This window comes from Salvelinus namaycush, chromosome 27 (assembly GCF_016432855.1).
Source record: "Salvelinus namaycush isolate Seneca chromosome 27, SaNama_1.0, whole genome shotgun sequence".
In the NCBI taxonomy this organism is placed as follows: Eukaryota; Metazoa; Chordata; class Actinopteri; order Salmoniformes; family Salmonidae; genus Salvelinus; species Salvelinus namaycush.
In genome coordinates, this window is record NC_052333.1 from 25,625,057 (window position 1) to 25,637,208 (window position 12,152).

Sequence of the window (12,152 nt, forward strand, 5' to 3'; positions counted from 1 at the left end):
AATGAGGGATTATGTCCATTTTGGTCTAGGTAATTCTATGCTCTCTTTACTCTCTCTCTCTTTGTGCAGGTGGAGTGCAGGCTGCAGCTGGAGGCCCAGCGCATCAGCCTGTCTCAGATGCACGCTGCACAGCTGGAGCTGCTCCGGGAGCAGACAGATGCCCGTGTCAGCACACTTGAGCAGGAGCTGGGTCGCTTGAAAAAAACATGGGACAAAGGTGTGTGTGTGGTTTTGAGTGCAGGTTGATGTATGGATGGGTTGTTGTCTGGTGGTGGGGTTGAGGTAGGGATATGGCAAGTGTGTTTGTGTGGTAGGAAACCTTGTGGTGGTTAGAGGTGTGTGTGTACATGTTTCAATGTGTGCACTGCGCACATGTATATTTAATTATGTATGTGTATCTGGGGGTGTGGGGCTAGACGGGCCATGTTGAATTAGTTTATTTTTATCTATCATTCGTGATGTCATCCATGCTACAATCTGTAGATAGAAAACAGGAGACTCTTTACGGAAGTTATTCAGTCTCTTTTGCATTCATCCTATTTTAGTAATTGAATAATGTTTGTGCTCAATATAAGCCAATAATAATGTATGCTTATGTTGTTTTTCTCGGACTTCACAGATGAACTCAGAAGCTCTAAGTACCAGAATGTGGTGCAAGTTGTGTCTGAAGAGTGCAAGCAACTCATCCTGGTAGTTAACATTCATCACACATACACACAAAAAACAAGTATTGATTAATGTTCCTTTGCACTGTCAATTATTTTTGATATGAGAACGTTATTAGACAGAATTATTTCAGGTTTAGACATTGATTCTTACCACTCGAATGCATCATATTTACTGAGACATCAGTTTTGTTTGAGAGCTATTTTGCTGTTCTCTTTATACAGTCCTTTGCTAAATTTTTTGGAGAGGAGTTCTTGGAGTATCTCCACCCCACTGATGTCGAGGACTGGAAGATTCATTCGTTTGAAAGGGAAGAAACAAGGGATTCCAGTGCTGTTTTACAGGAGGCGAAAGGTGCTTTATTGGTTGTGATGTCTACCAAATGATAGCAATACCACATAAAGAACACGCAGCCTATGAAATGAGTGGCTGACTAATGAAAACGTCTAAATAAGTCACACACCAATCTTGACTGCTGCATGATAATTTTACAAATTACAAAAATTCCTCCAGTTTACTTTGCATACGCACATCAAATCCAGCTACATCAATTATAAATGGAATATCTTATAGTAGTGAACATACTTCACACCCTGAGACTGCATGAGGACATACTTGTAATGGACATTTCTTCTGTCTGGTTCTATAGAAATGTACAGAGACCTTCAGCAGGTGAAGCAGAGGATTGAACAGGAGCACGGTCGTCTTCTACAGCTCCAGTCCTTACTGAAGGCAGATGGCAATAAGGTAGGATGGACTGCTACACACTGTGTGTGTAAAACTGTTTATTTAGTTAGCTCTTTGTGTCAAACTCATTCCACGGAGGGCCGGGTGTTTGCAGGTTTTTGCTCCTCCCTTGTACTTGATTGATGAATTAAGGTCACTAATTAGTAAACAACTCCCCTCACATGGTTTTCGAGGTCTTAATTGAAAAGTAAAATCCCAAAACCATCTGACACTAGGCCCTCCATGGAATGAGTTTGACACACCTGCTTTAAGGGGTTTAGGCCAAGAGTTTATGAATTGGTGGGGGAAAAAACATATAAGTCATTATTTGATTGGATATGTTTAGATGTCACGACACCAACCTCGTTGTTATTATTTGACATGTAATCACAGTATTATGACGGGGATGAAAAGCAACAATAATTTGATTTGGGTACAGTAATTGCTAGGACACTAGCACTCAGCTTTTACATTTTTAACTCTGCTAGTTAATAATGATATGACGAATGAAAGCTAATTGGCTTTAATGATAACGCCAACAAACACTGCTGTCAAACTCTTATTGTCATTTTTAGATTGAGGCGATGCAGCTGATGTACGATGAGCTGAAGCGCAGCAGTGAGGAGAAGATCGCCAGCCTGCGCAGGCACATCGAAAGCTCCAGCATCTCTACACACAATCTCAAGGGTAAATTTAGATATATACTCTGTCTAAACCAAAATGGTGCTGGGTTATGTGGTGTTCATATTCTACACAATCTGTTGTGCATTTGGAAAGGTCTGCAAGCCTCAATCCCAAAATGAATGGGAAAGATGGGCACTGTCTACTTCCATCTACATAGTCATGCTAATGCTAACACCATCGCTCTCTACCCAGATCTGAGGGAGCTGACCGCGGCCTCGCCCTCCTCCCACACTGCTGAGGATATCCAGAAGCTGAGGGCCGACATCCATCAGCAGCGGGCCCAGCTGGAGGAATGCCACAGGCTGGAAGTGGAGCGCCTCAGGGCCTACTACCAGCAGCAGGCCAAAGCGACTGAGGAGCGCTATGCTACCGAGCTCATCGTGCTACAGCAGCACCTCGATGAGGTCACGGGCACCGAGGCCCAGTTCAGGTAATAGTGATGATGATGATCATGACTATGATTTAGAAGTGGCCCTGCATAAATCACATGCAAGAGCTTCTCACAGTGTGTTTATACTAGACACTACAACCTATCGATTTCTGGACCAATCAGACGGCCCCAAATGTGTTCGCATTCGGTGTAGGATTGGGAAGGTACTCAGATCCAGACTCTTTGCAGAGAAGAAACTAACGTTAGTGGGTGTGGGGTAATGTTTGGCTAGAGCAAGGAGTCTGGGTAGCCAGGCAAGAGGAAAACCGCATCATCAACCCTTTCACATTGCATGTAATCTTGACACGAATATTAAACTCAAACTAAATCCAACTCATGAATCCAACTCAACATATGAATTGGTTAGTCCACAAGTACATCATAGGTAATACATATTATCGGAGAAACACAACCAACGGTGCATAAGTGAGAAAGTACATTTTCATCTCCCCCATGGGAGTATCTGAAACGGTCATGAGGAGGATCCTACTCCTGTGTGTGCGTGCGCATAGAAAGAGTGCAGCAGCACTTCTCAGATCACTGTGACCCGATACAACCGGGCAGTGAAATTCTACAGCTGCCATTCAGGCCCACTTTAATTGCCAAGGCATTAGCAAACTCTTTATTCCTTTGAAAGTAGATTTCCGTTTTATTCAATCCCTCCTGAGTCCATTATTATTAGCATGGCTTTAATCTCCTGATATCTCTCCTCAGTGGCACAGCAGTCTAAGGCACTGCATCGCAGTACTAGAAGCGTCACTACAGATCCGGGTTCGATCCCGGGCTGTGTCACTTCCGGCCGCGACCGGGAGACGCATGGGCGGCGCACAACTGGCCCAGTGTCGTCCGGCTTAGGAGAGGGTTTGGCCGGCTGGGATGTCCTTGTCTAATCTCACTCTTGTGATTCCTTGTGGCGGCCGGGCGCATGCACGCTGACTTTGGTCGCCAGTTGTATGGTGTTTCCTCCGAAACATCAGTGCGGCTGGCTTCCGGTATAATTGGGCAGTTTGTCAAGAAGCAGTGCGGCTTGACAGGGTCGGGTTTAGGAGGACGCATGGCTCTCGACCTTCGCCTCTCCCAGGTCCGTACGGGAGTTGCAGCGATGGGACAAGACTGTAACTACCAATTTGGATATCACAAATTGAACAGAATTAAAATAAATGTATCATCTCCTGATATCTAAATTATTTTCACTATATAATAGGGATGTAACATTCACGCATCCATCCCGATTAAATGTTGATTTTCGGGCCCCAAACCAATCCAAATCTAGCATGCATCGGTCAGAAAATCGATTCAAAAGTAATAATATACATTTTTGCAAAAAAAAAAATAATAATAATTTACATAAGTATTCCACCCCTGAATCAATACATGTTTGAATCACCTTTGGCAGGGATTACAGCTGTGAGTCTTTAAGAGCTTTGCACACCTGGATTGTACAATAGTTTCCCATGATTCTTTTTTAAATTCTTCAAGCTCTGTCAAGTTGGTTGTTGATCATTGCTAGACAGCCATTTTAAAATCCTGACATTAGATTTTCAAGCCGATTTATGTCCAAACTTTAACTAGGCCTCTCAAGAACATTCATGGTTTTAGGCCGTCAGTGTTTTAAGTTTTTAATTTAATTTTTTTTATTTCACTTTTATTTAACAAAGTAGGCCAGTTGAGAACAAGTTCTCATTTACAACTGCGACCTGGCCAAGATAAAGCAAAGCAGTGTGACAAAAACAGCACAGAGTTACACATGGGATAAACAATTTTACAGTCAATAACACAATAGAAAAATCTGTACACAGTGTGTGCAAATTAAGTAAGGAGGTAAGGCAATAAATAGGCCGATAGTGGCAAAGTAATTACAGTTTAGCAATTTACGATGGAGTGATATATGTGCAGATGAGGATGTGCAGGTAGAAATACTGGTGTGCAAAAGAGCAGAAAAACAAATGTGGGGATGAGGTAGGTAGTTGGTTGGATGGGCTATTTATGGGCTGTGTACAGCTGCAGCGATCGGTAAGCTGCGCCTACAGCTGATGCTTGAAGTTAGTGAGGGAGATATAAGTCTCCAACTTCAGTGATTTTTGCAATTCGTGGCAGCAGAGAACTGGAAGGGAAGGCGGCCAAAGGAGGTGTTGGCTTTGGGGATGACCAGTGAAATATACCTGCTGGAGCGTGTCCTACGGGTGGGTGTTGCTATGGTGACCAGTGAGCTGAGATAAGGCGGAGCTTTACCTAGCAAGGACTTAAAGATGACTTGGAGCCAGTGGGTTTTGCGACGAATATGTAGCGAGGACCAGCCAACGAGAGCATACAAGTCGCAGTGGTGGGTAGTATATGGGGCTTTGGTGACAAAACGGATGGCACTGTGATAGACTGCATCCAGTTTGCTGAGTAGAGTGTTGGAGGCTATTTTGTAAATGACATCGCCAAAGTCCAGGATCGGTAGGCTAGTCAGATTTACGAGGGTATGTTTGGCAGCATGAGTGAAGGATGCTTTGTTTGCGAAAGAGGAAGCCAATTCTAGATTTAACTTTGGATTGGAGATGTTTGATGTGAGTCTGGAAGGAGAGTTTACAGTCTAGCCAGACACCTAGGTATTTAAAGTTGTCCACATATTCTAAGTCAGAACCGTCCAGAGTAGTGATGCTAGTCGGGCGGGTGGGTGCGGGCAGCGATCGGTTGAAGAGCATGCATTTCGTTTTACTGGCATTTGAGAGCAGTTGGAGGCCACGGAAGGAGTGTTGTATGGTGTTGAAGCTCGTTTAGAGGTTTGTTAACACAGTGTCCAAAGAAGGGCCAGATGTATGCAGAATGGTGTCGTATGCGTAGAGGTGGATCAAAGAAGCACCCGCAGCAAGAGCGACATCATTGATATATACGGAGAAAAGAGTCGGCCCGAGAATTGAACCCTGTGGCACCCCCATAGACTGCCAGAGGTGCGGACAACAGGCCTTCCGATTTGACACACTGAACTCTATCTGAGAAGTAGTTGGTGAATCAGGCGAGGCAGTCATTAGAGAAACCAATGCTGTTGTCCTGCTGAAAAGTTAATTCACCTCCCAGTCTCTGGTGGAAAGCACACTGAACCAGGTTTTACTCTAGGATGTTGCTTCATTCCATTTATTTTTTTATCCTGAAAAACTCCCCAGTCCTTAACGATTACAAGCATACCTGTAACATGATGCAGCCACCACTGTGCTTGAAAATATGGAGAGTGGTACTCACTAATGTGTTGTGTTGGATGTGCCCCAAACAAATTTTTGTCCTTAATACAAAGTGTTCATTGCTTTGCCACATTTTTTGAAGTATTACTTTAGTGCCTTGTTGCAAACAGGATGTACAGTACCAGTCAAACATTTGGACACACCTACTCAATCCATTTTTTTCCCCTGTTTTGAATTTTCTACATTGTAGAATAGTAGTGAAGACATCAAAAGTATGAAATAACACATATGGAATCATCATCAAAATAGATTTTATATTTGAGATTCTTCAAAGTAGCCACCCTTTGCCTTGATGAAAACTTTGCACACGCTTGACATTCTCTCAACCATGCATTTCAATTAACAGGTGTGCCTTGTTAAAAGTCAATTTGTGGAATTTCTTTCCTTAATGCGTTTGAGCCAATCAGTTGTGTTGTGACAAGGTAGGGGTGGTATACAGAAGATTGCCCTATTTGGTTAAAGACCAAGTCCATATTATGGCAAGAACAGCTTAAAACAGCAAAGAGAAATGACAGTCCATCATTACTTTAAGACATGAAGGTCAGTCCATCCAGAAAACTTGAAGAAACTTCTTCAATCTCAAAAACCATCAAGCGCTATGATGGAATTAGCTCTCATGAGGACCGCACCTCTGCTGCAGAGGATAAGTACATTAGAGTTTGCAGCCCAAATAAATGCTTCATAGAGTTCAAGAAACAGACACATCTCAACATCAACTGTTCAGAGGAGACTGCGTGAATCAGGCCATGATGGTCGAATTGCTGCAAAGAAACCACTACTAAAGAACACCAATAAGAAGAAGAGACTTGCTTGAGCCTCAACACGAGCAATGACTTTAGACCAGGTGGATATATGTCCTGTCGTCTGGAGTCCAAATTTGAGATTGCTACCGTGTCTTTGTGAGACGCAGAGTAGGTGAACGGATGATCTCCGCATGTGTGGCTCCCACCGTGAAGCATGGAGGAGGAGGTGTGATGGTGTGGGGGTGCTTTGCTGGTGACACTGATTTATTTAGAATTCAAGGCACACTTTACCAGCATGGCTACCACAGCATTCTGCAGAGATGCACAGTCCCACTGAGCGCAAACCAGATGGGATGATCATTTGTTTTTCAACAGGACAATGACACAAAACACCTCCAGGCTGTGTAAGGGCTATTTGACCAAGAAGGGGAGTGATGGAGTGCTGCATCAGATGACCGTGCCTCCACAATCACCTGACCTCAGCCCAATTGAGATGGTTTGGGATGAGTTGGACCGCAGAGTGAAGGAAGAGCAGCCAACAAGTGCTAAGCATATGTGGGAACTCATTCCAGACTGTTGGAAAAGCATTCCTCATGAAGCTGGTTGAGAGAATGCCAAGAGTGTACAAAGCTGTCATCAAGGCAAAGGGTGGCTACTTTGAAGAATCTAAAATATATTTAGATTTGTTTAACATTTGTTGGGTTACTACAGTCGTGGCCAAAAGTTTTGAGAATAACACAAATATGAATTTTCAAAGTCTGCTGCCTCATTTTGTATGTTGGCAATTTGCATATACTCCAGAATGTTATGAAGAGTGGTCAGATGAATTGCAATTAATTGCTAAGTCCCTCTTTGCCATGCAAATGAACTGAATCCCCCAAAAACATTTCCACTGCATTTCAGCCCTGCCACAAAAGGACCAGCTGACATCATGTCAGTGATTTTCTCGTTAACACATGTGTGAGTGTTGACGAGGACAAGGCTGGAGATCACTCTGTCATGCTGATTGAGTTCGAATAACAGACTGGAAGCTTCAAAAGGAGGGTGGTGTTTGGAATTATTGTTCTTCCACTGTCAACCATGGTTACCTGCAAGAAAACATGTGCCGTCATCATTGCTTTGCACAAAAAGGGCTATTGCTGCCAGTAAGGTTGCACCTAAATCAACCATTTATCGGATCATCAAGAACTTCAAGGAGAGTGGTTCAAATGTTGTGAAGAAGGCTTCAGAGTGACCAAGAAAGTCCAGCAAGCGCCAGGACCGTCTCCTAAAGTTGATTCAGCTGCGGGATCGGGGCACCACGAGTACAGAGCTTGCTCAGGAATGGCAGCAGGCAGGTGTGAGTGCATCTGCACGCACAGTGAGGCGGAGACTTTTGGCGGATGTCCTGGTGTCAAGAAGGGCAGCAAAGAAGCCACTTCTCTGCAGGAAAAACATCAGGGACAGACTGATATTCTGCAAAAGGTACAGGGATTGGACTGCTGAGGACTGGGGTAAAGTCGTTTTCTCTGATGAACCCCCTTTCCGATTGTTTGGGGCATCCGGAAAAAAGCTTGTCCGGAGAAGACAAGGTGAGCGCTACCATCAGTCCTGTGTCGTGCCAACAGTAAAGCATCCTGAGACCATTCATGTGTGGGGTTGCTTCTCAGCCAAGGGAGTGGGCTCACTCACAATGTTGCCTAAGAACACAGCCATGAATAAAGAATGGTACCAACACATCCTCCGAGTGCAACTTCTCCCAACCATCCAGGAACAGTTTGGTGACCAACAATGCATTTTCCAGCATGATGGAGCACCTTGTCATAAGGCAAAAGTAATAACTAAGTGGCTTTGTGAACAAAACAACGATATTTTGGGTCCATGGCCAGGAAACACCCCAGACCTTAATCCCATTGAGAACTTGTGGTAAATCCTCAAGAGGCGGGTGGACAAACACAAACCCACAGATTCTGACAAACTCCAAGCATTGATTATGCAAGAATGGGCTGCCATCAGTCAGGATGTGGCCCAGAAGTTAATTGACAGCATGCCAGGGCGGATTGCAGAGGTCTTGAAAAAGTAGGGTCAACACTGCAAATATTGACTCTTTGCATCAACTTCATGTAATTGTCAATAAAAGCCTTTGACACTTGTGAAATGCTTGTAATTATACTTCAGTATTCCATAGTAACACCTGACAAAAATATCTAAAGACACTGAATCAGGAAATTGGAAATTAATATTTGTGTCATTCTCAAAACTTTTGGCCATGACTGTACATGATTCCATATGTGTCATTTCATGGTTTTGATGTCAAGGGTTTTTCTACGTTGTACAAGAATAGTGAACGTGCCTCCCGAGTGGCGCATTGGTCTAAGGCACTGCATCGCAGTGCTAGCTGTGCCACTGTATTATTTTTATATAAAAATGGCCAAATTACCCGCTGTAGGTATTATCAGGCAGGTTTTAGCTTTTATTATTTTTGTTCAATACAGTATTCATTATTACATAGGGCTCTGATTATGTCTGTCGCAGTTGAATCTCATTGAGTAAACTTTATTGATCCCCAGAGGGTATAATAAAAACAATAGTTACGGTTTCAGACAGTAGACAATTTGAATGCTTCAGGTTGACCTTTTGATATAGTTCTTCACATGCAAAACACTGGGAGAGTCTAGTGAAGCAATGATAGCTTATCTGCCAGCAGCACAGCCCAGTTTATGAAATATTTACATGCTGTTTAAAAGTTTGTTAATTACTAACCCACAAAGTACGCTTTCTCTTGCCCAACATCTCTAGGCAAAGAGCAGAAACATCCGTCTCCCCATTTGGCCATCCTCAAGGTGTTTCCATATCAATAGAAAATTGAAGGGATAATTCTCCCAAATTTGAAAATGACATTTGTTTACCCTGTAAGTAGTCAATGGACACAGAGACTGCTCTGTCTTCACGCTTTGGGGTTGTTGCATGTTAATTTGGGGTATTTTGACTTACACCGGTGAGTAGTCTTGCTAACCAGCTACTGTAGAGGCCAGTCTCACTATGATCACCCTTAGCGGCATTGTCATAAAACAGATGTTTCTGGCTTTTAGGGATACACTATTTTCAACCTTTTCCCCTGAGAAACGGAAGTGAGGACTCCACTCAAGTAACTTACTATGCATGCTACGTTAGGTTACGCTATGATAAACCATCTTCTAATCAAATGGGTATGATTAACTGAGATACTACTGCACCCTGCTGTAAAATTATATTAATACTTTGAGCCTTTTGGTATCGAAGCCTGAGGGCTTATTCAGGGCAAGGCTAGGTTACCGAACGTTCAGATAGAAATGTATCATGTACTAAAATAATTGCTTATCTGAATAACCCTCAGAGTACTTCTCTGTCATGTAGAATAATAGGGAATCGTATGTCGGTTCTATGCATTACATTTCTATCCACAAAGTTTCAAATATTACAGCCCACTGTACATTCCCCATGATGACATTGATTGATAGAATGGTGCCAGTTAGCTAATCCCAAAGGGGAATTTGGACAGGGCACTTTCGCTGTGCAATTCACACACAGTGGGTGGTTGAAAATTAACTGAACTTCAGACTTAAAGTAAATCATGAATTCCAATCTCCTAAAATAAGAAGTCAGATGTTGAAAAATAATACTAGTAGATTCACTTGTACGCTGTCTTCAGCATGGTGGATGTTTGTTAACCCTTTACTATTCACTAATGTCTTCGGTCTTTATATTTAATTCTGCCTTGTCTTTCAGCCTGTCCAGTGCTGCCCAGCTTGGCTTGCGGACCGAGGAAGAGGACGCAGAGGAACTAAAGGTTTGCTCCCTTCTCACTTAGCCAAATCTTCCCGTCACACACCACCTCTTCTCGAGGCAAAAACCCTGATTTGAATTAAGACACTCCATTAGCCGTCACTGCGAGCGATGGAGGAGGGGGATGAATGGAATGCTGCCTTTGGCTAAAATCTTCCCCAGATCCCTGGGTGACAGGCTGCAGTGAAATGCCACGTTTAAACCGATTTTTATCCGAGGGGAAGTTGAAGTGTCGAGGCGCCGGTTATGTAAGCGGTTAGCATTGCGTGGATGCTAGCGTTAGCTACAGTTGAAGTCGGAAGTTTACATTCACTTAAGTTGGAGTCATTAAAACTCATTTTTCAACCACTCCACAAATGTCTTGTTAACAAACTATAGTTTTGGCAAGTCGGTTAGGACATCTACTTTGTGCATGACACAAGTAATTTTTCCAACAATTGTTTACAGACAGATTATTTCACTTATAATTCACTGTGTCACTATTCCAGTGGGTCAGAAGTTTACATACACTAAGTTGACTGTGCCTTTAAACAGCTTGGAAAATTCCAGAAAATTATGTCATGGCTTTAGAAGCTTCTGTTAGGCTAATTGACATCATTTGAGTCAATTGGAGGTGTACCTGTGGATGTATTTCAAGGCCTACCTTCAAACTCAGTGCCTCTTTGCTTGACATCATGGGAAAATCTAATGAAATCAGCCAAGACCTCAGAAAAAAAATGGTAAACCTCGAAGTCTGGTTCATCCTTGGGAGCAACTTCCAAATGCCTGAAGGTACCACGTTCATCTGTACAAACAATAGTACCCAAGTATAAACACCATGGTACCACGCAGCCGTCATACCGCTCAGGAAGGAGACGCGTTCTGTCTCCTAGAGATAAACATACTTTGGTGCGAAAAGTGAAAATCAATCCCAGAACAACAGCAAAGGACCTTGTGAAGGTGCTGGAGGAAACAGGTACAAATGTATCTATATCCACAGTAAAACGAGTCCTATATCGACATAACCTGAAAGCCTGCTCAGCGAGGAAGAAGCCACTGGTCCAAAACCGCCATAAAAAGCCAGACTACGGTTTGCAACTGCACATAGGGACAAAGATCGTACTTTTTGGAGAAATGTCCTCTGGTCTGATGTAACAAAAATGTAACTGTTTGGCCATAATGACCATCGTTATGTTTGGCAGAAGAAAGGGGAGGCTTGCAAGCCGAAGAACACCATCCCAACCGTGAAGCACGGGGGTGGCAGCATCATGTTGTAGGGGTGCTTTACTGCAGGAGGGACTGGTGCACTTCACAAAATAGATGGCATCATGAGGGAGGAAATGTATGTGGATATATTGAAGCAACATCTCAAGACATCAGTCAGGAAGTTAAAGCTTGGCCGCAAATGATAATGACCCCAAGCATACTTCCAAAGTTGTGGCAAAATGGCTTAAGGACAACAAAGTCAAGGTATTGGAGTGGCCATCACAAAGCCCTGACCTCAATCCTGTAGAAAATTTGTGGGCAGAACTGAAAAGGCGTGTGGGAGCAAAGAGGCCTACAAACCTGACACAGTTACACCAGCTCTGTCAGGAGGAATGGGCAAAAATTCACCCAACTTATTTTGGGAAGCTTGTGGAAGGCTACCTGAAACGTTTGACCCATGTTAAACAATTTAAAGGCAATGCTACCAAATACTAATTGAGTGTATGTATGTAAACTTCTGACCCACTGGGAATGTGAGGAAAGAAATAAAAACTTAAATAAGTCATTCCCTCTACTATTATTCTGACATTTCACATTCTTAAAATAAACTGGTGATCCTAACTGACCTAAAACAGGGAATTTTTACTAGGATTAAATGTCAGTAGTTGTGAAAAACTGAGTTTAAATGTA

At 43.0% G+C, this 12,152-nt stretch overlaps 1 protein-coding gene across 1 annotated transcript in view; it reads left to right on the plus strand.

Moving 5' to 3' along the window:
* The window catches only part of LOC120022203 (A-kinase anchor protein 9-like), a 138,930-nt gene that overhangs the window by 35,536 nt on the left and 91,242 nt on the right, over positions 1-12,152 (plus strand). The window contains exons 10-16 of the mRNA XM_038966076.1: positions 70-217; positions 620-690; positions 891-1,020; positions 1,316-1,413; positions 1,968-2,079; positions 2,269-2,506; positions 10,221-10,281. Coding sequence (XP_038822004.1) covers positions 70-217; positions 620-690; positions 891-1,020; positions 1,316-1,413; positions 1,968-2,079; positions 2,269-2,506; positions 10,221-10,281 — 858 coding nt within the window. The remainder of the gene's footprint in view (positions 1-69; positions 218-619; positions 691-890; positions 1,021-1,315; positions 1,414-1,967; positions 2,080-2,268; positions 2,507-10,220; positions 10,282-12,152) is intronic.